At 48.0% G+C, this 27,233-nt stretch overlaps 3 protein-coding genes across 4 annotated transcripts in view; 2 read left to right on the top strand and 1 right to left on the bottom strand.

Moving 5' to 3' along the window:
• F11R (F11 receptor) overlaps nt 1–27,233 on the top strand; it is a 313,105-nt gene that overhangs the window by 167,428 nt on the left and 118,444 nt on the right. The window lies entirely within an intron of this gene.
• On the top strand, nt 6,361–20,394 carry LOC114586268 (gonadotropin-releasing hormone II receptor-like). Of its 2 annotated transcripts, XM_028709494.2 has the most exons (4): nt 6,361–6,951; nt 13,069–14,211; nt 15,079–15,283; nt 17,202–20,394. In XM_028709494.2, exons 2-4 carry the CDS (start codon nt 13,630–13,632, stop codon nt 17,684–17,686), a joined length of 1,272 nt encoding a protein of 423 aa, XP_028565327.2. In that variant the 5' UTR covers nt 6,361–6,951; nt 13,069–13,629; the 3' UTR covers nt 17,687–20,394. The 2 variants fall into 2 exon arrangements, with proteins under 2 accessions (XP_028565327.2, XP_077776446.1); XM_077920320.1 differs by lacking the exon at nt 6,361–6,951 and having other exon boundaries at nt 12,863–14,211.
• Nucleotides 20,764–25,427, bottom strand: RBM8A (RNA binding motif protein 8A). The gene is made up of 6 exons (XM_028709496.2): nt 25,271–25,427; nt 24,052–24,111; nt 22,908–22,985; nt 22,614–22,750; nt 21,848–21,984; nt 20,764–21,146 (listed from the first exon to the last, which is right to left on the bottom strand). Exons 1-6 carry the CDS (start codon nt 25,335–25,337, stop codon nt 21,101–21,103), a joined length of 525 nt encoding a protein of 174 aa, XP_028565329.1. The 5' UTR covers nt 25,338–25,427; the 3' UTR covers nt 20,764–21,100.

Below are 27,233 nucleotides of genomic sequence, written 5' to 3'. Positions count from 1 at the left end.
TTAAATGCAGCTCAGAACTTTTCGTGTCAATCAATATTCTCGTATAGGGCCTGTTTTCACCTGGAGGAGAGACAGTGCTGGAGTCTAAGGGTTTATGTTTGCTTTAGATTTGCGCAGCCTCAGTGTCAGTCCCAAGCAAATTCGGTATATGCTGTCTAGAGTTCTACAAGTTCATAACATATTTAAGCCACCTCTCTGCCACCCTCACTCTAGCATCTCAGACAACAAGGAACAAAAATATTGACTCAGGAGCTGGGATAGTCAAAAATATTTGATAGCCAGCTTGTACTTTTATCATTTATTTATTTCTAATATTAATATCAATATTATATTCATATTTATTTGTCACTTTCCCCCACTGAACAGTCTTGAAAAATAAAAGTAACAGGAAACATTTTGAATGAGCAAGAAAACAAGACCTGCAAGTCCAAAATGCACACCTCTAAAGAACATATCCTGGCCATCCCGCTTAAAGGGTGAGGTCACAAACGTAAAACCCGAATTATCCTTCCAATGTAGGGTCAAAGGGTCAATAGTGATGGAAGAGACATAAAGTGTTGCTTCATCCTTCCTCTTAGCTCCTGTTCAGGTCAAAAGCATTGGGAGGCTGACTCCTACCTCACCCAGCTGTGATTCCTTGGTTCCTGCATTCTGGCATTCCTGGGAGATTAATTTCGCTACTTCTTCGTTATAAAATGATGGGATGCCCGAACTCTCAAGTCAACGGCCAGCAATATCCCTCTGTCCCAAGAGCCCTTCCCAGAACACACACAGGATTGTTGCAGTTTACCCAATGAGCAGAAAGCACTCTTCACATGCTCAGAGAGAGACTGATCATTCCAGGATTAAGACCCAAAGGCTTTTTCTCCAGTTAAGAAGCCTCTAGGGGGATGAATCTGTAGTAATGTCCCTGGCTAGTTTTCTTAGTGGGTGAAACTGCCCACTTGATCCATTCTGCAAAAAAAACCCCACCTGGTTCCTCTTGGTCCAGATCCACAAGCCAGGGAGCAGCGGAAGATCACGGTTGCAAAGCTCAGGCAGACTGTGTCAATAAAGGCAGGAGGACAGACAGTGACATTTTAAACAGCTGTTCGGAACAAGCAGGGCGCTTTGGAGGGGAAATGCGCACAGGAGTGTTGTGAAGCCAAGCTGGTCGGTAGCTGACAGCACAGAAGGAGAAATGGCCGTGGGTGGAGAGCTAAGCAAGAGGCAGGCTGGCACTGCTAAGCAGGGAAGTTGAGAGCAAGGACGGTCCTGTCTTCTGCTGCCTCAAAGGAAATGAGGAGAAATCGCACCAGCTTTCCGCCTAAGCCTGCCAAACAGGCACTTTCATACTTTTCTGAGCACGCATGCCTCTGAGCATGTGCAGAGTGATGCACAGGCAAAGTTTTTGTTTCAAGAGCAAAGGACTTTTGAGCATGGGCAGAGACCCAACCCCATGTGGAGGAATATGTTTGAAAAGTGATACTTTAAGACACAGTGACTCTCTGGGTGGGAAGTGGCTTTTGAAAAAAGGTTGAGGCAAGGCAAATATTTCCTGTGGATTCCTGTTTTCCAGCACAGGGCCAGGGAGACTGAACCTCCAGCTCCTTAGAAGCATATTTTTTTAAAAAAGAAAAAATGCTGTTGTTGTTTTTTTAGCATAGAAGATGCATTATAGTATAAACTATATAAAAAGGAAAACAACATTTTGTTTCAGCAAGTCAAATTCAAGTTTATTATGGGGCAGGTCCATAATAAATACCTCTGTTTAAGTGATATACTTAGGAAAGTACATCAAGTAAATATCTGAATCTACTTTTTAAGCTTTCCCATTTTCCTGTTTCAGGGTATAAGGATAAGAGATGCACTATAAAGGAGGCTTCAACACTGCTGGTGCATTTAATTAGAGTAGGTTAATTAGTGTTGGAGCACCCCGTTGGTATGCAGAAAACCCCAGGTTCCATCCACTCCAACTTCTTAAGTTTAAAAAGATCTCGGAAATAAGGATTGGAAAATGCATGTGGGTGATAGAATTTCTTTCCTCCTCCCCATTCCATTCCTTTGATGTGTTTTGCTCCTCCTGGATTCCGGTCTAACTAGAAGAATTTCTGGAATGAATTCTGGATTTGGGAAATGTACCGCTTACGACCATAAGAAGAGCCTGGTGAGTCAGGCCAATGGATCATCTAATATAGCACCCTTTCTCACAGAGGCACTCACAAGTTAAGTACAAGAGCACCCTCTGCTCCTGTGGTTTCCAGAAGCTGGTATTGTGGAGGCAGAGCACAGCCATTGTGGCTAGTAGCTGCCCCTTTTCACTTCTCTTCTGGAGAGCCAGTGTGGAGTAGTGGTTAGGGTGTCGGACTAGGACCTGGGAGACCAGGGTTCAAATCCACACTCAGCCAATAAGTTTGCTGGGTGACCTTGAAGGCCAGTCACTGCCTTTCAGCCTAACCTGCCTCACAGGGTTGTTGTAGGCAGGGCTGTCTTAAACATATGCGGCGCTGGGGTACAAAGATCTGCCTGGCACCCCCCCCCCCAGGTTGCTCAGTCCCAGGCGCGCAGGAGGGCAGAGCTCGCAGCGCAGAGCTGCCCACAGCAGAAGAGCCCACTGCGGCGCTCCAACCGATGGGTGGGCTCTTCCCCGGACTCAACTCTTGGGCCCTGGACTCTTGGCCTGGCACCCCTGAGAGCCCAGCGCCCAGGTGTTCTGCACCCCTGGCTCCTATGGGTAAGACGGCCCTGGTTGTAGGGATTGAATGAGGAGGGAGAGGACCATGTACCATGTACCTGAGCTCCACGAAGAAAAAGGTGGGATTTAAATGCAATCAAGAAAGCAGTAGAAGAAGTTGCAGCATCTCCCCACCTTGTGTTACTGAATGCAGACGTCTACACTGAGGAGCAGCACACAGTGCCAACCCCTCCCCTTGCAGCAATCTTGATAGGATGGTATCTTTGGCCATATCAAGATGCTTTTTTCGGCGTATCAGTAAAGTACCACAGGAAAAGAATCTTGCTGTAACCATGGACACCTAGTACAATCGCTTCAAACTTGCTTTCTCTGTGTGGACAGTGGCTTTCCACCAGCAACGCCCCATGTACCCAGGGCTGGGCACACAGGTGCATTAAGAATCTCACAACATAGTATTCCTAAAAGTATTGGATGAAAAATCCATGAGGCCTCCAGACTCTGGCACATACCAGAATAGTAGATTTGCACAACTAGATTCCAGAGGTCTGGAAAAGGATAACTCAAATAATAAATCAACTTTATAGTTGCTCTTCACTATATGCATAATGATGATAGGCCACTCTGCTGCAAAGAATTCCTTTCGTTTTATAACTTGTGCCATTCTAAGTTTATTGGTGAGCTTCTCAGCAAGTGCCAATTACCTTATTACCATAACCTTATTACTAACAATTCTTAGTTACAATCAGTCCTGCAATGAGCAGTAGATTCCAAATCAGCAGCTCAGAGAGCTCATATCAAGTTCTGTATTTGTATTATTTTGTGATATTGTTAACCAACAGGGAAAACAAACAAACTAGTCCTCATGGAGAGAAATGATCGGCCCAGGTGTGTGTGTGTGTATCTGAAATACAGCAGTGACCCCTGGTGGCTAAGTGTTCCTGCTGCTGTTTCTTGTATTCTGTAACAACCAGCTGCTCAATGATTAGGCATGTGTGGCCTGGAGAGAGTCCTGGGGGCGAGAGAGAGAGTCTGGGAGGCTAAATGTGGCCCTTGGGCCCCCACCACCACTTCTAACATCAGCCAAACACACCCAGTTCAGTTCCGCTTGGTCTGTTGTTCTCCATCCTATGATGCCCAAGCATCCAAAAGTTTCACCCATTTGTCTCTATGGCAGCCTCGCTGGACTTGCAAATGGACATACTTAACTGCTTGGCTTAAGGCCATTGCCTTAACAAAAGAACTTGTCTGACCTGTCTCTTCTTCTAGCACCTAAACCTCACTGGATACAGGATTGCAGGCAGGGGTGCCAACTTGAATAAAATATGGGACGGGGGCAGGTAAGCTCTGCCCCACACAATCAATAATAAGATGCTGTACACACACTATTAGGGACGCGGGTGGCGCTGTGGGTAAAAGCCTCAGCGTCTAGGGCTTGCCGATCGAAAGGTCGGCGGTTCGAATCCCCGCGGTGGGGTGCGCTCCCGTTGCTCGGTCCCAGCGCCTGCCAACCTAGCAGTTCGAAAGCACCTCCGGGTGCAAGTAGATAAATAGGGACCGCTTACTAGCGGGAAGGTAAACGGCGTTTCCGTGTGCGGCTCTGGCTCGCCAGAGCAGCGATGTCACGCTGGCCACGTGACCCGGAAGTGTCTCCGGACAGCGCTGGCCCCCGGCCTCTTGAGTGAGATGGGCGCACAACCCTAGAGTCTGTCAAGACTGGCCCGTATGGGCAGGGGTACCTTTACCTTTTACACACACTATTGGAATGGCAATGCTCATCAACTGGTGGTGGTGGGGTTTCAAATATTTTATTGGGGGCCCTGAAGGGACCTCGGCTCCTAGGGGTTGGCTCTTATAGTTGCAGGTTTGGAAGGGACCCCTAGGAACCATCTAGACTGACCCTCTGCAACACTAATAACAACAAATAAATAAACAAGGGGCAATCAGCCAGGCATATGCATGGTTACAGAGGCTTGTTTCATCATTTTGACGCTCCAAGATACCTATTAACCTTTTCTACAACAAAATAGGGCTGGTTATTCCCAAACAAATGTGTTCTAAGTGCCAGGGCAACAGAAGCAAGTGTGTTTTTTATCCCCGAGGGCCTGATGGTGCTGTGATTTAAGGATGTATAAAATGCACATGTGGCCGGCAAACTATTCTTGTTGTTGTTGCTGGCATCTGTTGGTCTCAAGAGACAATGGAGTGCGCCTCCTGGGGTGAAGTCAAGCCAGTGTGTTAGCACTAAAGTAACCTCCCTGCACGGGATGCGGGTGGCGCTGTGGGTTAACACAGAGCCTAGGACTTGCCGATCAGAAGGTCGGCGATTCAAATCCCTGTGGTGGGGTGAGCTCCCGTTGCTCGGTCCCTGCTCCTGCCAACCTAGCAGTTCAAAAGCACGTCAAAGTGCAAGTAGACAAATAGGTACTGCTACGACGGGAAGGTAAACGGCATTTCCATGTGCTGCTCTGGTTTGCCAGAAGCGGCTTAGTCATGCTGGCCACGTGACCCGGAAGCTGTATGCGGGCTCCCTCGGCCAATAAAGTGAGATGAGCGGCGCAAACCCAGAGTCGGCCATGACTGGACCTAATTGTCAGGGGTCCCCTTACCTTTACCTAACCTCCCTGCACAAGCCTGGGCAGTGTGCATAGAGGTCTTGGGCTGCCCAGATGCAGGGCCGTCTTAAGCATATCCAGCGCCGTGGTGCGGGGCTGGAGGAGGCGGGCAGCGGCTGGAGGGCGTCTCCGGTGAGGAAGAGGCAGAGGCTGGACGCACCGCCTCCCGGCTCAGCTGGCCCCTTCGTGCCACGATGGCCACTGCAGACAGAGGCTCCGGGCGTGCCACTGCTTCAGTGTGGCATGGTGGAGGCGGGTGAGGGCGGCAAGCTGGTGCTGGGAGGTGCCGCTTCCAGCCTCCACCTCTTCCCTGGCGCCCTCCAGAATTTGGCGCCCCAGCGCCCTGCGCCACTAGCCTCTATGGGTAAGACGCCCCTGCCCAGATGACAAGGCCCCTGTCTCGGCCTGGCTGATGTGGTCCAAAGGAAAGCAGAGCAATACAGTGGTACCTCGGATTAAGAACTTAATTCGTTCTGGAGGTCCGTTCTTAACCTGAACCTGTTCTTAACCTGAAACACCACTTTAGGCCTCCCGCTGCCGCTGCCCAATTTCTGTTCTCATCCTGAAGCAAAGTTCTTAACCCGGGGTACTATTTCTGGGTTAGCGGAGTCTGTAACCTGAAGCGTATGTAACCTGAAGCGTCTGTAACCCGAGGTACCACTGTATACGTTTGGCACCAAGAGTCTCCGTAAGGAGGAGTACAGGACACCATCCTTAGGGGTTCTGCTCTGGATTTGTGTAGGCTTTACACCTTAAGCCTTTTCTTCTCCTGAATATGGCCCGCAAAACAGCAGAGGTTTAGGATCAGCTGCTGCTGCGGCACCTCCATATTGTACATAGAAGCGAGTGCTTCACAATGGAAGCAATACTCATGGCTGCCCAAAGGGGGCGCCATGTGAGACCAGCAAGTTCAGGGTTGAAAATAAGCCAACTGCTCCAGCATCTAAGACGGCCTTTAATGAATTTGCCATGAGATGCGAGCTGTCACGTCAGCCCTGACCCGCAGCTCACGACCTTTGCCCGCTGCGCTTCCCCGGTGTCGCTCAGTGGTTCCCAGGATGCCGAAGAAAGTTAGAAGCTGGCCATTGTCTGCAACAAATTCTCGCTTTTAAAGAACGTGCTGGAGAAGCCTAAGAGGCCCTTTGCAAAGCAGAGAGTTTTCTCTGCACTGTGTCCTAAAGTGATCAGCTGGCATCTGGTACCCAGTGGGAACAGACTGAAGAGGCTGGGAGAAAAGCCCCCCCCCCTTGGGTTCCTGGCCATCTGTGCTGTGTCTGGGTTGCTAGAGAGGGACAGAGAAAAGAAAAGAAAGTGGCACCTTTAAATAGAAAAGGTGGAGATGGGAGGGAAGGAGGGAGGAGAGGGGGAGAGAGAGAGGAGGACACTGAAGGAAGCAGCATTGCTTCTGCAGTGACCTCCACCAAGGCTGTAACATTGGAAATCCACCACGGCCACTTGCTATCCCGCGATGGCACCGGGCGCACGGCGCAGCCCCCAAAGCAAACCTCTGGCATCAGAGGAACTAAGGGGATAGAGAGGAACTCAGCAGCCCCCCTGCCTTGTTCTTGGAAGGGTTCCCTCCTCCTCCTCTTCTCCTCCCCCCTCCCCATTTCTCTGCAGCAACAGCAGCCCATGGAACTGCGGAAGGAGCAGAGCAAAAGGATGGTGAGTAAGGCCGAGTGTCCCATCTGGAAGAAAGCCATGGGGATGGCGGGGACAGTGGCTGTGGGCACCCCACTAGGGAAATAGATTGGGGTGGGGGAGCATAGCCTGACCTGCTGGTGGCTTTCTGAGGAAACAGCTCATAGATGGGCAGGAGGGATGTTGGTGGGCCACGTGTGGGTCGCTTTTGGTTCGAAAACCTCACACATGGAGGGCTCTGCATGGGTCATATGGTGCGCATGGCTTTTCTGGGCCTTGGGGCGATTCTTGAGCACCCCAACTGCCAGGAGGGTTCAGGGTCCCACGGCCCATCTCCCCCATTTTTTTCAGTTCAGTGTGAGTGCTCCAACCGGATGTACGAAGCACTGGTGAAAAGGGTTCCCTCACATAGTTTTGGTTGTTGTCACAAAGGAATGCCCCTTGCCTGCCACCTTTTTGGCACTCCTGGGTCAGAGACTCGTAGAGCTGGAAGGGGCTACAAGAGGCATCTAGTCCAACCCCCTGCAATGCAGGAATCACAGTTAAAGAATCCCTAACTGAAGGGTCCCCTGCCCCCGAGGTCTTCCAAGTTCTTCACCCATAAAAATCAGATTGTGGTCTGAGAATCAAGGGTGCAACTGCTTGCCCAGCTCAAAACTGCCCATTTTCCGCTCCACAGATCACAATGAATCCTGATGTTGTGATGAAAAGATTCCAGAAAGCTGGTTCCCTGAATAGAGAACAAGTTCTCTGCACATGCTCAGAGGCACTTTGCCCTTAGGTCCTGTTTCTAGGTGGAAATACTTTCTGCACGCTGCACATGCTTTGGTGATGGTCCGAGGCACCACAGTTTTGAAGGCTGGTGGCCTTTAGTGGGCATGGGAGCTTGGGCTGACTCAGCTTTTTCATTACCTAGAGGGGGTGAAAAAATGGACAGCCCTGTGCCATGTATAAATTAATTAATTAATTTTATAATGAATGGTTTTAGAGTGTTGTTTGTGCTGTACTTTTGTACTGTTTTATTGTTGTTAGCCGCCCTGAGCCCGGCTTCGGCTGGGGAGGGCGGGATATAAATAAAATTTATTATTATTATTATTATTATTATTATATTATTATTATTATTATGTACATTGGTGGATGCTTGTTGCAATTCATATCAAAACAACAGGAGCACAGCAGAACTAAGGGTGGCCAGATCTGTGGATTTCAATTACTCTCAGCTTTTGTTGCACAATTCTCTTAACATTTTTGCAAGCAATTTCTATTATTATAATGCTATTTCCACTAGCATTACTGCCACCACTATTAAAATTCATGACCTGCTCTTCACCATAAGTACGCATTGCCCTAATATCCACATTTTTTGGCTGAAAAACCACATTGCAGAATTCAGGAAATGTGAAGCGTTGAAAGGTAGCAGAGTTCTGGATTTGCACATTGTTCTGGAAAGTGCAAATCAGGTAGGGTCATACTAAAATGTGAAACCAACCCAATTCCCCACCATCCCTAAACATAATTAAGGGACCAAGTAACGTTCAGGCCTTTGAGCGCTGCTGCTGCATTCTTCGTCAGGTTAGCTATTAAACAAAAAAAAGGGGGGGCAGGTTGGGGAGTAAAAAAATCAGATGGTTTGGGTACAGAGAATGGATACTCTGCAGTCAAGGAGAGCCTGAAAGTTGTGTTGGGAAGTTCAAGCTATTATCTTTTCATACCAGCACCACCCCTTTGGGGCTATTAGGAATATAGAAACCTGTTATGTATCATTCGTCACAAAACAGGAAAAGGGTGCAGATAACTTTAAGGACATTTTCTATGAGTTCTGGGTGGTTTTCCAGGCTAATTAGGCACAGCTGATGATGTGTATAAAGAGAGAAGTTGCAGCTTGCAACTGCCTGCAGAAAGAGAACACCCACAAGTTTTGTGTTTGTATGGCCGAAATAAAACTCTTGTCTGAGTGTTTTACATCAGTCTTGTGGTTCTGTCATCTGCCGCCAGGGAAAATTCGCCTCCAATAAAACCTGCCTTAAACTGAGTCAGACTCTTGGTCCATCCACCTCAGTATGCCTGACTCTGACTGGCAGCAGCTTCCAGAGTCTCAGACAGCGGTCCTTCCTACCTGGAGATGTGAGGGACAAACGTAAGGTTCTACACATAGGCAGGAAGAACCAGATGCACAAATAGAGGATGGGGAACCCCTGGCTGTACAGCAGAACACATTAAAAGGTCTTAGTAGACCACAAGCGTAACATGCGTCAACATTGTGATGCAGCAGCAAAACAAGCTAATGCCATTCTAGGCTGCATCAACAGGAAAACAGCATCCAGATCAAGTCATCGTGCTACTCTGTTCTGCCTTGGTCAAACCCTGCATGGAACCCTGAGTCCAGCTGTGGACACCACAGTTTAAGGAGGATATTGACAAGTTGGAGGGTGACCAGGATGATCAAGGGCCCGGAAACCAAGCTTTATCAGAAACAATGAATGCGATTGCAAGGCACTCACAAGAGCCCTGCTGGATGAGGCCCATCTAGTCCAGGACTGGCCATCCAGACCCCTGGGGGAAGGCTGCAAGCAGAACCTGAGCACTGGAGCACAGCTCTCCCTCCATGTGGTTTCCAGAAACCAGTCCTCAGAAGCGTTACGGCCTCCAACCGTGGCAGCAAAGCATAGCCATCATAGCTAGTAGCCATCAATAGCCTTGTCCTCCATGAATCTGTCCCCATCCTCTTTTAAAGACATCCAAGCTGGTGACCGCTACTGGATCCTGTGGGAGGGAGTTCCATAGTTCAACGATGTGCCACATGGAGGACTTTCCTTTCAGATCTAGTGTTATGAGAGCGGGGGGAAATCTCTCTTCGCTTTCTCCATGCCATTTCCTCTAAACTAAGACGTCTCAGACAACCGCAACCTTTCTTCATTGAGGAGTCTCTCTCTCTATCCCCTTGATAATTTTGGTTTTCCTTTTCTGGACCTGTTCCATCTCTCAGTATCTTTTTTTTCTTTGAGGTTGAAGTGAGCAGAGCAACATAGCTATGTCTGCATTTAGGAGGGTGTGTCTGTCTCTTCTTGCAGGGTTTCCCGCTTTCCTTTGTTATAAAAAAACCCCTGCTCCTTTATCCCTTATAGGTATCCAAGAGCCCGTATAGAGTCCTTATGTAGGTTTTCTATCAGTAGGAGAAAATAACAGAGGCCAGCCAGAGAATACTGAGAAGCAAAGCAGCTAGTAAGCCTGATCTTTATTAAACTGTTGCAACAGGGTCCCCCATGCAGCAAGGGAGGAGAGGAACCCCGAACATTGGTGTGCAAGCTCTTATATAGACTCTTGAAATTGCCTACCCTGTAGCTCAAGACCACCCCCCAAAACATCATACATACATAACAGAAAGAGGTGGTCCCCAGTAGAAATTTGAGTGTGTTGCTTCTCTCCTGTCTGCCAGGATACCAAATAATTCCTTATCTGATGGCCATGGTATTACGCATATCGATAGTGTGCTCAGCTTAACAGATACTTGCCAGACTGGATTTACAGGGAGTTGTAAGCCCCTACAGTCCAAAGACAATTGGAAAGCTTTTCCCATTTCCTTCCACCTTGCAGAGAAATATTTGAGGTCAATTTGGGAGTCAAAATGGCTTCAGGATTGTTCTCCTGCACTATTTCAGACACGTGGTTTATATACTTATGTGTTTGCCTTGTACATTTATTTTATATATATAATTCCTGTTACAGATAGGTAGCCGTGTTGGTCTGCCATAGTCAAAACAAAGAAGTGTGCATGCACACGAAAGCTCATACCAAGAACTAACTTAGTTGGTCTTTAAGGTGCTACTGGAAGGAATTTTTTTGCTTAGAATTCCTGTAACACCTGCTCATTTCAGCCCAGCATTTGATGAGGATTGGCAGCCACTGGAACTCTTCTCAGGAAACATCCCTGGCAAAGGAGGAGGCAGGTGGGAAGGAAAAGAGGTATCCCCTTTGCATGCTTGGCTACCCACTGGGAGCTGCTGGAAATAGCTCAGGGCCCGTCTTGTTCCTCTTATCTCAGGCTTCTCTCCATTGTTCCTCCGGCTGCACTCAATAAATCAGTGGCTGGCTAGCTAGAAACCACAGCAGCTAAGCTAAAAATAAGCGCCAGTGTGGGCAGGTAGGGTGAAGTGTCTGCGACAAAAGCTCAAGGATGGGCGTTGCATTTTAATTGGGAGTCTATTAATTTTTTCGTTCAACAGGATGGGTAGTTTAGGAACTGGGGAAGACACAAAGAGGTATCTGATTATTGAATGTAGGAAGGAAGCACCCTTCCAGGAAACCTAGCAACAGATCTCAAGGGCATCAGGCTTTCTTCTCCCTCAGGCTTTGCATGCACAGGGTCCCGGGTTCAATTCCCAATGCCATCTCCCCGACTGAAAACCAAGTGAGATGCTGACAGTCAGAGTAGGCAGTGCTGAGGTAGACAGACCGACAGTCTGACGTGGCATAAAATTTAATAAATAAATAAAAATGTAACATTTGTAAGAAAATAATTGCTGCCTCCTGTGGCAGTGAGTTCCAAAGTTTAACTATTGCACTGCATATGAAGAAGTGTGTTCTGTTGCCTGTCACAAATCTTCCAGCGTTCTGCTTCATGGGATGTCCACAAGTTCTAGCGTTCTGCGACACACAACTTTCCTCTGTCCACTTCCGCCATCCCATGCCCTGGCAGGTCCAGGCACTCTGGGAGGAAACCAATTTTCTAAATCTGTTTCAGTTGGGGTTTATTAGGCCTCATTTTGGCACAGGAACTGCTTTGGTCACCTTGTACGATGCCATCTGTCGGAAGAGAGACGGGGAAATATGTCCCTGTTAATTTTCCTTGACCTCTCCGCAGCTTTCAATGCCGTCAACCATGGTACCCTTCTGAAGCGATTGATTTGGGGATAGGTGGCAGTGATTTGGTCCTACTTGGATGGCATTTCCCAAGGGTGGTGCTTGGGGAGTGCTCTTCAGTCCAGTTGAGCCTTCAATGTGGGGTTCCTTAAGGTTCCATTCTATCCCCCATGCTGTTTAACATCTACCTGAAACTGCTGAGTGGGGTCTTTTGGAATTCTGAAGCATGCTGTCAGAAATATGGTGATGGCACACAGCTCTGCTTTTCCTTTACATCTGCAGGTGAGGCAGTGGAAGTGCTGGACTGGATGAGAGCCAACAAAATGAAGCTCAGTCCAGAGAAGCCTGAGGCACTGTTAGTGGGCAGTTCCCTAGACCAGATGGATGAGAGGTTGCCTGCTTTTGATGGGGTTACAAGCAGGTTCACAGCTTGAGGGTCCTTCTGAATCCTTTGCTGTCGCTTGAGGTCAGGTGGTCTCAGTGGCATGGAGCGCTTCCATCAGCTTCGGCTGGTGGCCCAGCTGTACCCCTACCTGGAGAGGGGCAGCCTAACTTCTGTCGTTTGAGCATATTACACCGAACCTGGCCCGATTGCATTAGCTGCTAATTAGTTTCCGGGCCCAATTCAAAGTGCTCTTTTGAACCTAATAAAGCCTTAAATGGCTCAGGACCGCAATACCTCAAGGACCACCTCTCCCCATATGAACTGACACAGACCCTGCCTTTATCTTCTGAGGCCCTTCTTTGACTCCCACATGAGGTCCATACGGTGATAACACAAAGACGGGCCTTTTCTGCAGTGGCTCCCTGCTTGTGGAATGCTGTTCCCTGGAAGGCTCACCTGGTGCCTTTGTTATATAACTTAGGCACCAGAAGAATCATTCTCGATTCCATGCAGTGGAGGATTTTGTTACTATGTTATATATTTTTGTGTTTTGCTATTGCACACCTCCCTATGATCCTCCAGCGAAGGTTGGTAAAGAAATTTATGAAACAAATAAATTTATACACTTCCAGCGTGCCACCTCTTACTTTTCTCTAAACGACCCCCCCCCAATTTGTTGGATACTGTCCCAAGTGATGATGATGATGATTAAAATGTGTCCCTCAAGACCTAAAGTTTTAAGTCAAAATCCCGGCATTTGCAAACATAAAAGTTAAATTCACCAGATACTAATTTTTAGACAACATGTTAAAATACCCCTGGAAGGAGGGAGCAGGGTGGTAGTGGTGGAAATGGCAAAGAGAACTAAGCTGATTTGTATTCTGTCCCCACTGCAGGTCCTTGGGCTGTGCTCTCCTTCTTCAGTGCTTTAAGAGGCACTAAAACTGCCCTGAAGAGAAAAGAAATGTGTGGGCTGTGAACTGTTCCCCTGGAGGCCAGATAAACCACAGAGAAATCCTTGAGAAGGCACCATCTTGGCCACTGACTGAACTGTGTGTTCCTGACATGGCCACAACATTAGAACTACATTAAGTAGACAAATCTCTTCTATTTAATAGAGTATTTGGGACTGGAAATACAAAGATCAAAGACAAGGGATTCTGGACCTGCCAAAGAGAGGTCTCACCTGGCAGCAAGGTGTAGCTGGTCAGCTGACCCAACAGAAAGGACACTTTGCCACCATTCGATTTGGAGCAGAGTTGGGTAGCTCAAGCTCTGTCTGAACAAGGGAACCATGCCCTATACCAGCCAGATCTGCCCCAGTCTTGGAAGAGAAGGGCTTCCCTGGGAACTGGTAGGGGCCCAGCCCGATTGGGAACCCCACATCCAACTAGGATCCGTGTATCTGTTTGGGGCAGGACACCGTCTCCGTCTTGGGAAAGCTTGACACTGGCCCAATGAACACCACCACCACCCAGATGAAGCTCAGCAAGATGGTGGGTTCTGGGCTACCCACCACGTCCAACCAAAGTCAATGGAAACCCAACGGCCTAGAGGAGATCTTGTCCAATGGGGGGACCACCAACGGCAGTGTTCCGGGAGAGGAGGTCTTCCAACTGCCCACTTTCTCTACTGCAGCCAAAGTCCGCGTTGCCATAACGGTGGTCCTCTTCTTCTCTTCCGCCTGCTTCAACATTGCTGTGCTCTGGACTGTCACCCAGAAGTACCAGCGTAGGCCTCACCTCCGGATTCTCCTCATGAACTTGGCGGCTGCCGATCTCCTGGTGACCTTTGTGGTGATGCCTTTGGATGCAGCATGGAATGTCACTGTCCAGTGGTATGCTGGTGACCTGGCCTGCCGGTTTCTCATGTTCCTCAAACTTGTGGCCATGTACGCCTCGGCCTTCGTTACTGTGGTGATCAGCCTGGACCGCAGGGCAGCCATCTTGCACCCGCTCAGCGTCAGTGAGGCCAAGAGGAAGAATAAGGTCATGTTGTCTGTAGCCTGGGTCTTGAGTTTGGTTCTGGCGTTACCTCAGGTAGGTGCTATTTATTTTATTGGCGCATATATATATATATATATATATGCATTTATATCCCATCCCTTTCTCTAAGGAGCTCAAGGTGGCAAATTCAGTTCTTCCTGCTTCTTGCTTAATCTCCACAACAACCCTGTGAGGTGGGTTAGGAAGACCTTGGCGGTCAGGGATCTCATTGGCCACTGTGACGACAAGATGGCAGACTAGGTGGGCCCTTGGCCTGATCCAGCAGGTTTCATCTTATGCTCACTGGTGCAATGCTGGCTGTTGTCCAATGCTATTTGAAATGACTTTCTCCGGATTTTAAAATAAAAAGGAAGTATATAGCTTTTCTCCAAGAGGGGATTGACATTGAATTATATATTAATTATTTGCGCCTAAAAACAACCCACAGATATGGGACAATAAAGAATTATCATAAAGCCAAACTCAGGGTGCCTTCAGACGTGTGACACTGGACGTCGCTAGTCTCCTACGCTTTCCGCAATGCCTGCTTCTCTTCCCCCACAAAAACAGCATGAAAGATCCACATGCTGTTATCCTGCCCCAGATTCTGTCACCTTGCTCTCACGATTTTCCGGATGAAGGGGGGCTGTAAATGCATTTTCCCCCCCTGCCACCAAATCCAACGGAAATGGACGCTAAGCATGTGCTATATATCCCATTAATTTTCCAGATGTAGCTTTTACAGTTGTGTGAAAGCCAAATATAATCTGGGAATTAACAGTTGGGGAAATGGAATTAACTGCTGTGTGAATGCAGCCACTACATTGAGATGCCTGCTGGATTTTTTTTTAAGGTAATTGAGCACTCTGATGGATCTCTCTCTCTCTCTCCTCCCCCCCCCCCCCCCGGTCCTGTCTCCAGGTGTTTGTCTTCCACACTGTCAGCCGGTCTCAGCCCACCTACTTCATCCAATGCGCCACCGTAGGGAGCTTCCAGGCTCACTGGCAGGAGACCCTTTACAATATGTTCACTTTCTCCTGCCTCTTCCTCCTGCCGCTGCTAATCATGGTCCTTTGCTACGCCCGCATCTTCGTGGAGATCTCGAGAAAGATGAAGAAAGCTTGCGGTGAGGTTAACCTGCAGTGCGCCAACTATCCTCCTGGTACCTCCCCAGAAGGGGTGGGCGAAGGAGCGTTACTTTTGGCTTTGGTTTTTTTTAAAAGACTAGTAAGTCTAATAAATAAGATGGTGCTGTCCCATCAGCCCCATTCAGCATCGTCCTTGGTCAGGGTTGATGGGCACTGAAGTCTAAGGATCTGTGGCTCCGGAGAGGTCCCGAGTATGGCCTTCTCTGCAGTGGCTCCCGGTCTGTGGAATGCTCTACCCAGGGAGGTTTGCCTGGCATCTTCATTATACATCTTTAGGCACCAGGCATGGCAAAACCTGGCCCTCCAGCTGTTTGGGGACTGCAATTCCCATCATCCCTGACCATTGGTCCTGTTAGCTAGGGATGATGAAGTTGTAGTCCCAAAACAGCTGGAGGGCCATGTTTGGCCATGTCTGCACCAGACAAAAGTGTTCCTTTTTAACTAGGCCTTTGGTTGATTTGATTGACATCCTATGCCCTTTTAATATGTGGGTTTTTTGTGGGGGTGTTATTGGGTTGTTTTTATTTTCATTATATATTTTGTAGCTTTATGTTTTGATTTTGTTCTGAGACCTCTGGGTATAGGACGGTATACAAATTCAATTAATAAATAAATAAAAATTGTTAATAAGAACATAAGAAGAGTGTGCTGGGTCAGGCCAATTGCCCATCTAGTCCAGCATCCTGTTCCCGCAGTGGCCAACCAGAAACCTGGGGGAACTGGAAAGCAGGGCCTGAGCATCACAGCACCCTCCCCTCCTGCAATTGGTGGGGGTAGAGCAGAGCCATCAAGGCTAGTAGCCATTGACCAGCCCTCTCCTCCCTGTTTATTTGTATGCCGCCTTTCCATATTTAAAACCATGCTCAAGGCGGCTTACAGCACGGAAAGATTTACAGAGTTACAAAAAATAGAACAGAAGCAGTCATAAGCAAGAAATAAAACTGCATCAAAGTATACACAAGAAAATCAAACAACCTGCCCCCCTCCCCATGTTCTAAAAATAAAGGTGCAAATCTTAGTATCAATTAAGCATCTCCAATTGTGACCCCAACAAAAAACCCACAACAACTCTGGGTCCAGAGATGGAGAGAAGATAAAGTCCCTACTAGAGAAGAATGGCAGATCGCGTTGATGGATTATGCCAAAATGATCGGAAGAATCAGAAATCAGGAAGAGCGAAATTTTAACAAGGAATGGGGGGAAATTCATAAGTTACCTTAAAAACCATTGTAAAGGGTTAAAGTGGTTAGTAGGATTGGAATATCACTTGTAGTTTAATGGTGAATTTAGGACACAATGGAGAGGTAAAATATTTTGGATTATCATAAAAGATGCAAGAGGAAATGACTAACAAAAGGACCCACAAAGGGGAAGAGGGAAGTCCAAGATATTCCTTGGAATCTTGTTTTTATGTTGTAAATTGGACCTGTGACTGTAAAATTTTAATCTGAAAAACCAAATGAATATATATATATATATATATATATATATATATATATATATATATATATATATATGACCCTCAACAATACAACACCCCAAGAGCCCAGAGGCATCTAAGATCAGGCATCCCCAACCTGCGGCCCTCCAGATGTTTTGGCCTGCAACTCCCATGATCCCTAACAGGACTGGTGGTCAGGGATGATGGGAATTGTAGTCCAAATCATCTGGAAGGCCAAAGGTTGGGGATGCCTGATCTAAGATGATTTCTGGTTCTTTGGCAGCCCCCACATTTGTAGCTGGAGTCAGGCAGGCAGGGACCTGCTCTCCTAGCAAGGTGGAAAGAGGCCAGCAAGGAAGGGAGCAGGTCTTGCAGGACTCACAGCCAAGATGTTCCCCAACTCCCAGACCCTTTCCTTTTTGCCTCTCACCAACGTCTTACTCCTCCTCCTCCAGCTTCACCAAAGTCCAGGGAGTTCCACCTCCGCCGCTCCTACAACAACATTCCTCGGGTGCGCATGCGCACCCTCAAGATGTCTGCCATCATCGTCCTGACTTTCGTCGTCTGCTGGACTCCTTACTACCTGCTCGGCCTGTGGTACTGGTTCTCCCCGGAGATGCTGACCAGGGAGCAGGTGCCCCCATCCCTCAGCCACATTCTCTTCCTCTTTGGCCTCTTCAACGCGTGCCTTGACCCCCTGATCTACGGCTTCTTCGCTATGCACTTCCGGACGGAGAGCGGGCAGGCCTGTTGCTGCCCTCGGAGGGAAAAGGAGATGGAGGGAGCTTCCGTGCTCACTGGCTCCTTCCGAGCTTCCACCATCAGCGGGGGAGCTACCAGGCAGCTGAGGGAGCCCAAGAAGCACAAGTCGGAATCGGCGCTGGCGAGGGTCAAAAAGCTGGGGTTGAAGAGGAAGAAGATGGCGGAGAGCTTCATTTGAACATGTAGATAAAACATGGTCCATTACCTCACTGCTGGGATTTGCTTTCACTGCTGGGAGTTGGGTGGAAGGTCGGCACTACTGTTTGGCAAAGTGATGCAGCTGCCTCATGTGCCAGTTATTCAGAGGCGGAGGTGTTGGGGGATGCAGCTGCCAGTCCCAACCAGCCTGCTGTAGAGGGTGCTATCTTGTCACAAGCACCGGCGTAAGAGACAACTGTCAGCTCAGTCAACTTCTGCACAGGGAAGGTAGGCGACATCTTGTCCTTTGCTACAGGTGGCAAATTGTCTTGGTGGCTGGTTGTGGCCTAATTCGAGCTCTGGAGGAGCTTCCATGGCAATAGTCAACACTCCAAATCTCTGACCAACAAATACAGAATATTTTCTCAATGAGGCATCCTCTCTCTTGTCCCTTATTTCTCTTCTAGTGCTGCAGCTATGGAAAAGGGCAGTTGCCCAGGAATAGTAATATGGTACAATCATATCTTATGCGCATTTAACTTGCCTCCTGATTTATGTTGTGCTCTAGGAGGCTTAGATTGGTCAGAAGCGAGTATACACTTTCAGAGTTAACACAAAATGCATCACTTCTGGTAAATGAGCCACCACAGCCGTTAGAGGGCTATGAAAATTTGTTTTTGCCCATGTACTATCTGAAACCAAAGGACCACATTGGCTGCCAGATGCGATTCCCCCCTCCCCGCTCTCCTACACTGCTAAAGTAGCCATCAATAGCCCTGTCCTCCATGAATTTGTCCAAACCTCTTCCAGAGCCATCTAGGTTGGTGGCCATCCCTGACACCAATGGAAGTCCCATAGCTTAACACTGAGCTGCATAGCTAACCTCCAGAAATGTCAGATTTAGGGTGGTGAGCTGAGGGGCCGCAGAATGGAAGGTGAGAGGGCATGAAAATAAGAAATACGTAGTGGGAGGCACCAAATTTTGTCATCAATTTTGCCATATTACCAAAGTCCACCCCTGCCTCCAGCTTCTCCTGGGAATAAAATGCCTGGAGGCTTTGCCCTTTGCTGAGACTATTGCCTCTCTTTACTCTCCCCTCCTCCTCCTCACTGCTGTGCTGCCTCAGAACCTCCATGGGTTCTTGAATCCCCCGCAGCATCCTAGCCTTTCCTGCCCTCTCTCCCTGCAGCCCCATCCGCTCTAAGGATTGCATCCCTTCCTCCTTCAGGATCCTGGCTCCAGCCGCCTGCAACTCACCCAAAGTCCTCTGCTGGCTCTTGCCCTGCTGACACAGGCAGCTGCAGGAACAGGCAATAGCACAAGCTGCCTTGGGAAGTGGAAAGCTCTCCTTCGTTGGCCGTTGTTGAACACCTCTCACCATCTGCTGCATGTGTCCTGAAATCTGCTTCCCAGCAATTTAGAACCGGGCTGATCTTTCTTCATCCTAGCTGTCTTTCAGGAGATGCTGTGACTTCAATCAAGCATGGAACAGGAGACATGTCTAGATCCCTTCCTGCTAATGAGCATGGTTTCGGTCTAATAAAGCCACAGCCCCACCCAGTGGCCAAAGGCTACCTGTGACACCTCACTGAAGCAGCTGATCATCAACAGCTTATCCATAAAACCATAAAGGGATCCCAGGAGTCATCTAGTCCAATCCCCTGCAATGCAGGAATCACAGCTAATCACTCTTGGAGGATAAGGCTGTGTACCACCTCAGGTATCAGAGGGGATACACCACTGAATACCATCTGCTGACTGTTAAGTCTAGCAGTAACAAGAGACCAATACCTTTGTTAGGGACTGAAATCACAAGAGAATGAGCTTTCAAGTTTGACACAAAAGGCAGGGGCACAGAGTGACGCGAGAGAAAAGGATGCAGGCATGCGTGTGATGAAAACGCTCCCCAGCTAAGAATTGTGCCGTTGTTCTAAAAAATGAAACAGAAAGGGAGTTGCTCAAGTCTTTGTTAAAAGCCAAGATTGGTGGACAGGGATCTTACACTGCACCAAAGGCTGTAAGAGGCAAGAGAAGCAAGGACTATTCTCCCTTGGAAAATCTATGCCCCAGGAGCGATGACTCTTCGACCGTAGAATCAAGGCTTTACGCCTCATACCTAGTCCTTCTCTTCGCTATCTTCTTCTCCCCACTTGGTATCCAGCCTGAAGGTAAATCTGAGGGCTGTGGAAAATCACTCACTTCTTCAGTTTTTGGTTGACAACAATGAAAAGGCATTACTTTATGGCTGCTTTCAGAGTTTTCTCCCAGTGGACCAGCAGGCTCAAGAGACTGCCAGAAGAAAAAGAAAATGCTCCACAAATTAGACTGATGAATCTTTTCCCTGACAGATTTTCTGCCTTGAATGAGATGACAAGAGGACCACTGTGGTGTTGTGCTTAGGGCATCAGACTAGGCCCTGGGAGACCAGAGTTCAAATCCTCACTCAATTATGAAGTTCACTAGGTTAGCCACTCAGCCTAAACTACCTTACTAGGTTGTTGAGAGGATACAAGGGGAACAGAAGAACTAAACATGTCATCTTGTGTTCCTTAGAGGAAAGGTTAGATAAAAATGTAATAAAATAAATAGAAATGAATGCACAAATGAGATGAGGGCAGCTGTGGATGCTGTGCGCACCCTTGTTTTGAACAAATATTGTCCTGGTTCTGGCAGCCAGGGTGAAGTGTGGTGGGCAGGCAGAATGCCATGGGGTTTTTGAAGTCTTACCCCCTTGGTTCCAGCCCATTCTCTCTGGCTCTGTAACAAAAAGCTTTAAAAAAATTGCACCAGGAAAGTGGCGGGAAAGAAATGAAAACCTGCTAGATCTACACAAACTTGCGTGACATAAACATGTGGAGCCCTAGTGCTCCCCCCCCCCCCCGGGGCCCTTTGATGCGCCACAAAGGACTTATGCAGACAAGTGTGAGAAGGCTAGTAACTTTTTCAGACTGATAAAAACAGGTTTTGGGAATTTTTATGGATGCCCTTGACAATCCAACCACAAAAGAGGCTAACAGCTCAGCAAAGGGGAGGTGCTAGACTATAGTCACTCTGAAGCCACCCCACCACCTTGGAACACATCCCCCAAGCAAAGGAAGAAAGGTTAAACGCAAGGATTGTTTTATATAAAAAAGTCCATAATCTTTTTATTCTGAACATTGCTTTCAGACAGTCCCTTCTCAAAGACTAAAAAGCACAATGACTTGTACCAAGACACAGGAGGACGTATGTCCAAGGACACCAATAACAGGAAATCTCATGTAAACTGAGACATCAGATTGAGAGTAATTAAGAAATAGTCAAACTGTGTAAATACAAAATTAACCAGGGGGGTGAGGGGGGAGAGAAAAAGATGTAAGCACATGGTCTCTTAGTGCAGATGGGCATTTCCTTCTGGTTCGCCAGGACTTAACATCACAAGCATCGCAAAAAGGAGAACCTCCCTCCCCACCTTTAGCGCCTCCTTCTGTCAGGACTCCTGCTCCTTCTACGGCCACCCCTGAGAGGAAAGAGAAGAGACAAAGAGGTCCATTCAATTATGCTGAGTTTCTCTCCATAAGCAAAAGCTGAGAAAGTTAACAAGACTGGATGAGGCTCATGAAGTATCTGCTGGAGAACTGCGCTCCATTTATCATGCCACAAAGCCACAAATGGAGGACAACTCTAAACACAGCGTGGAAGTGGTAGCTGAAGAAGAGAGCTTGCTGCTGGCAAAAGACCAGAATTTGGCAAGCCCCAAAGAAAAAAATGTTTGCAATTTAAATCTTGTTTATACAATTACACAGACGCCCCCCCCCCCCGATCAGTGTCAGTGCCTTAGCCCTGGGTTCAGTTCATGCTTGTGGTGCATAATCAGTCCACTGTGCAGCCTTGACTCAGTTCCCTTTCTGAAATTGGGAACAGTGGCAGGGAGTCTTAGAGATCGAGAAGACAAAAAACAGAACACATACAAAACTATGGACAATTAGAAAAGGGTATGTAAAGTGTGTCTTCCGTTATGCTCAAGTTGTTTTGCAAAAACAGGTTAACGGGGCCCAGACAACAGCCAGATCTTTTGATTAAATTCATCTTAGCTTTCCTGCTTTAACATATACAGAAGACAGAAAAAGAGCTGTAGTATTATTAGTTTGCTCTACCTTTTAGCTCACTGTGAGAAAAAAATGTACAATTTCCTCCCACTTCTTAGTGGGAAAATCTCACCTTCGCTTCCCTTTCGGAGGTCCCCTGACAAAACACCAATCCACGCTGATCGGCTGCCCCATAAGGTCTTGTCCATTCAGTCCCTCCATGGCTGCCTGGGCTTCTTTGTATGTTTCATATTCTACCAGGGTGTAGCCCTGTAAAATACGAGGACGTTCAGGGGAAGAAACATAATTCACTCAAACATTTATTGGAAGGGTTTCTAGACTGTTCTTCAGCCAAATCTAAAGGACATAACACAGAAGGAAAAGAAAGCAGGAAGGAGAAGGAAAAAGGCAAACTCAGGCTCACATTCTTAGTCATAGTTATTTTAACTATTGGATGGAATGGGAAACAGTTCAAGAGCACTAGGTGCCAAAAGTTGCTGGTCTCTCAGTTGAACTGATGGAGAGTCCTTGCTTTCCTTCTCTTCCACTGCTGCAGTCTGAACAAACTTCCCCTGGTCAGACTAACTGATTGATCCCAGGACACCTTATTTGTAGCATGATTCAACACTGACAAGCACACTGGCAAGAAATAAGGCAGACAAAATGCAACAACATATTGACAAAAGCAACTTCCTCTTCTTATGCTTTCCTTTCAATGCCTTTTGTCCATGTCCCATGGCTCTTTTGAGAAACCTGCAGATAGCCCCAGCTTCTAGAACCTATCTGTGCCTGCTGCCACAGGGAGCAGATCTGAGGCTTTTGGTAGTTATAGCAATGCACTACTAAGGTGTGTTCCTTGATTATATCCAGAAAGAACACAAAAGCAGCCACCCCTGTACCTTCAGGTAACCTGTCCGCCGGTCAAGATTCAGGTGGAGGTTCTTGATTTCCCCAAACTCTGCAAACTTGTCATGAATGTCCTCCTCGGTGGCCTCCTCGTGGACACCCGTGACAAAGAGAATCCAGCCTTCCACCGCTGTAACAACGAAGAGCAGGACAAAAGAGTCATGAGCTGTGCTTGGTGGAACACATTTCAACGTGGGCTGCCCCATGCAAAGGAAAGAGGTTACCATTGGCCAAGTAGGGTGGGCGGGACATGGGAGAGAGAACATGCTCTCTGGACACGTACTCACATCTCTGGGGACCCGGCTCATCCCCATCTTGCTCCACGCTGTCGTAATCCTCACGGACACGGGCTCTGGAACCCTCCTCTGATTGTATGCACCAACACACAACACAAAGAAACAAAAAGCAAAGCAACCAGAATATGAAAGCACTAACGGTGCTGTGGAACCCACCCAACACACCCACACCCTTATTTTAGGTTAATGGCATGTAATTACACATCAGCAGCAGGGACTGCTTTCCCCAGGCTTCACCCTCAGGGATACCACAACCCAGATCTCACATCCTCAGTCCCAATAACTAGAAAGTATAACTCTCTGCACAGACATCCCCTCTGAAGCACCTGCAATGATGTTCCCTAATAAAACTCCTTCAGGGAAGGGGCCCTGAGTGCCTCCAAAATGACAACCCTGTGCTTTCCAATGCTTCCCCCAGAGGTCAAACACTCCACAGAGTAACTCCCCCAGAAAGCAGCCACCTCCCCTCACAGCCACAGCTTGAGAGCCTGCTCATAAGACTGTCCACCTTTTCTGGCTGTTGAAACTGTCCAGGAGCAATGAATGTGTTGTCACTCTGGCAAGTTGGAAACTAAGCATGAGAGTGTTGAGAACACCCTTTCTGCTTCGAGGGCAATTATACAGGGCTATGGAGAAAACTCAGTGTGAGGTTGGAAACAACATCATGCCCTTTCCTCTAAGGGCGGTGGCAAGAACAAAATCTGGCTACCCAGCAAGACCAGCTATAACTGGCAGCCCACCAATCCCCCTGTGGCAACCAACGGCAGATCAAATCAACAGGCAATACAGTGGTACCTCCGGTTACAAACTTAATTTGTTCCAGAGGTCCATTTGTAACCCGAAACTGTTCTTAACATGAGGCGCGCTTGCGCTAATGGCAACTCCCACTGCTGCTGTGCCACCGGCACACGACTCCAGCTCGCATTCCGGGGCAAAGCTCACAACCAGGAACATCTACTTTTGGGTTAGCAGAGCTCGTAACCTGAAGCATTCGTAAGGAGGACAGTACGTAACATGAGGTTCCACTGTACTGCCACTGATATTTTTCAGACAAAGGAAGGGAAGGCAATCAAATAACGTAACCTCTGAGATAAACACACATATCTAAGCAACATACACGAGGCAGCCACCTTACCTGACCCAAACCCTCTGCCTTTCCTCTTCTTCGCTTTTTCCTTCAGTTTGTGGATGCTTTCTGCAGAGAGATCAAACAGGCTGTGTCAAAGTGACTATCTAAATGGGTGGCATGTCTCTGCCTGCATGCACTCTCAAGCCCTATCCAAGGCATTATGTACACATGTTGCCTGGGAGTGGAGGAAACCTTGAGCGAGATGCAGCTTATTCCAGCCTTCGCCCACCTGGCTGGGAGTTGTAGTTGAAGGGCACCAGGTCAGCAAAGGCTGCCTTAAGCCACTGAGATTGGAAAACATAATGAAATGGGGTTGGGGAAGAAAACAACACCAGAATAAACCCACAGAAGGAAGTAGAGGAATGTGGTAGTATTGAGAAAGCATCACATAACTGTTTTAATATTTAGCATGGACCTGTTACCTACTGTATTGTAGCCAGAATGTTCTTAAGTTTTTAATTGTGTGTTTTCTATATTGTAATTAGTCTATTACTTGTAAGCCACCCTGCAAGGAAAGCTTTCCTAAAAGGTTCATGTGTGGCCTCCAGATGTTGCAGTTGCAGTCCAACAACATCTTGAAGGCACCACATTGGCTACTGCTGCAAACGAAGCTCACTAACTGGCTTTAGATAAGACTTATTCCTTGTCCTCAGCTTTCCCCCTTTACAAAACAAGGATACAGGGCTGTGAAGAAGGTCTCCTAACAATACAGTGCAGCCTGCGGGGTGGGGGTGGGGTAGGGAGACAGTCCACGACAGACCCTTTTGCAAAGTAGGGGTAGTAATAGTAGACTACAGTGCCGGGCTGTTCCAAGCGCTTGCTTTCTTCTCTCTGTCTCTAGGGTCTCAGCCATGTATTTTATTATTAATTCACTCGCCCTTCACCCCAAGGTCCCAGAGCGGGTTACAGCAACAAAAACACAATATTAAAAACAGTTATTGGAATTACAGAAACAAGGAGGGTCCTAAAAATAGGTACCTCAAGCCTTCAACATCTTAAGGTGCTGTTTATTTTGATTAAGCGGTATATAAATCGTTCCATCTTTCTCATCTAAACGATAGCGCCACCGTCACCACCCTCTACTCAATATAGGGAATGGTCACACCGGCCTACCTTACAGGGCTGCTGTGACTAGTGAATTAAATTAACCGTTAATACTAATAATACTGGGGAGGAGGAGCAAAGTCAGAGTTCATCAGCCACCCCAACCCCCGCTTCTCCCTACCGTCGCCATCCTCGTCCATGGCGAAGTCCTCGCCGCCCGCCTCATGAAGGTCCAGTACGTCCGCCATCTTGGCCACTCGAGCGTCTTCCTCGGCCGACGGAGCTAATCTCGCCGCCCGCCTGACGACGGAAGGAGCGCAGTGCACGCCGGGAGAGCTTGGCGCCGGCGCAGATGGGTTGGCGCTCTGGGAGCGCCATCTTGAGGAGGTCTCTATGTAGCTAGGGATACTTCAACGCCTGCGCAGATGAGCCGGCTGGGGGAAGGCTTCTGGCGTGGGAGGGAGGAGGGCGCGTGGAGCGCCATCTTGAGGAGGTCTTTGCGCGACGAGCGCAAAGGCGGAAGGAGCGTTGCAAGGCCTCATGGGAAGAAGGGCCTAAAGAGAAATAGGGCGGGCAGAGGGCTCCAGTTTGTAAAATGAGGGTGAGGGGCGTGGCTAAGACTGAATGGGATCTTCTAACACGGGACTCTGAAGGACCCTACCCGTAGCTATCTTTCCAGATAGTGTGGTGCAGAGGTTAGATTGCCTGACTAGATCCTGGGAGTCCAGGTTTCAAATCCACACCCGATGACGAAGTGCGCTGGGTGCTCTTGGGCCAGTAAAAAGGACTCCTGACCATTAGGTCCAGTCGTGACCGACTCTGGGGTTGCGGCGCTCATCTCGCTTTACTGACCGAGGGAACCAGCGTACAGCTTCTGGGTCATGTGGCCAGCATGACTAAGCCGCTTCTGGTGAACCAGAGCAGCACACGGAAACGCCGTTTACCTTCCCACCGGAGCGGTACCTATTTATCTACTTGCACTTTGCTTTTAAACTGCTAGATTGGCAGGAGCAGGGACTGAGCACAGGAGCTCACCCCGTTGCAGGGATTCGAACCGCCAACCTTCTGATTGGCAAGTCCTAGGCTCTGTGGTTTAACCCACAGCGCCACCCGCGTCCCTTCTTGGGCCAGTAGCCTACCCCAAAGTGGTGTTGTGAGGATAAAATGGGAAGAACTACAGTGGTGCCTCGCAAGACGAAATTAATTCGTTCCGCGAGTTTTTTCGTCTTGCGAAGCACGGTTTCGGAAAAGCTTCAAAAATCACCAGAGTCTTCAAAAACCTCAAAAAAGGCTACCACACCACGTGCTATGAGTTGCTCCTCGAAGTCAAGTCGCAACTGTATTAACGGTGTTAAGAAAAAGGAAACAAACTTGCAAGACGTTTCCGTCTTGCGAAGCAAGCGCATAGGGAAAATCGTCTTGCGAAGCAACTCAAAAAACCAAAAACCCTTTCGTCTTGCAAGTTTTCCGTCTTGTGAGGCATTCGTCTTGCGAGGTACCACTGTATGTGTATGCCAACTAGAGCTCTTTAGAAGTTGGGAAATAAGCACAATTAAATAATAATGTTCCACTGAAGTGTGCAGGTGAGTTAGAGAAATTAGTGTAACTAGCAAATAATTTGCATAATGCAAAGGAATTTGACAATCTTTTGATTTATAAGCAAGTCCCACAGCCATGAGTAGAAAGCCACTTTCCATTTTTGGATGAGGACCTAAAAGTACTACACAGCGGCTATAAAATACCTTGTCCAAGGGAAGATGAGAGGTAGATGAGCTTTAAGTATTATTTGTAAGGGGGAGATATTGCAAGATGAATTAAATGACTTTTAGCCCCTGGAGCGGGGGGGGGGGGGGGGGGAGCGACGGGGCACAGACTTCTAGCGTGAAAGAACTAGACTTTTCATGTGCTCCTCTGATGCAGCTCAAAATTCAAGGAAAAGCAGTGAGTAATATGCTGAGGAAGGGGTAATTCCCCCTTTTCCATCTCCAGGAGAAGCATGTTTTAAAGAACTGAAAGGCACCCAGGGACGCGGACTTATAAAAAATATTGGGGGGGCCCGGGAAAGCTCATGAATAATAAATAAGCTCATGAATATGCAAATAAAGTGGCGCCGCCTCCTCGTGAGCGAATAGGGGAGAGCGTGC

This window comes from Podarcis muralis, chromosome 16 (assembly GCF_964188315.1).
Source record: "Podarcis muralis chromosome 16, rPodMur119.hap1.1, whole genome shotgun sequence".
In the NCBI taxonomy this organism is placed as follows: Eukaryota; Metazoa; Chordata; class Lepidosauria; order Squamata; family Lacertidae; genus Podarcis; species Podarcis muralis.
This window is presented reverse-complemented; position numbering and strand designations above follow the sequence as displayed.

Bases quoted from the DNA above. Each gene is read 5' to 3' on its own strand.
- RBM8A (XM_028709496.2), bottom strand. From the start codon at position 25,337: ATGGCGGACGTACTGGACCTTCATGAGGCGGGCGGCGAGGACTTCGCC. The intron at 22,986-24,051 runs GTAAGGTGGCTG...GCATACAATCAG, and splicing joins AGGCAGAGGGTTTGGGTCAG to AGGAGGGTTCCAGAGCCCGT. The intron at 22,751-22,907 runs GTGAGTACGTGT...TCGTTGTTACAG, and splicing joins TGAGCCGGGTCCCCAGAGAT to CGGTGGAAGGCTGGATTCTC.
- LOC114586268 (XM_028709494.2), top strand. From the start codon at position 13,630: ATGAACACCACCACCACCCAGATGAAGCTCAGCAAGATGGTGGGTTCT. The intron at 14,212-15,078 runs GTAGGTGCTATT...TCCTGTCTCCAG, and splicing joins TGGTTCTGGCGTTACCTCAG to GTGTTTGTCTTCCACACTGT. The intron at 15,284-17,201 runs GTGAGGTTAACC...CTCCTCCTCCAG, and splicing joins AAAGATGAAGAAAGCTTGCG to CTTCACCAAAGTCCAGGGAG.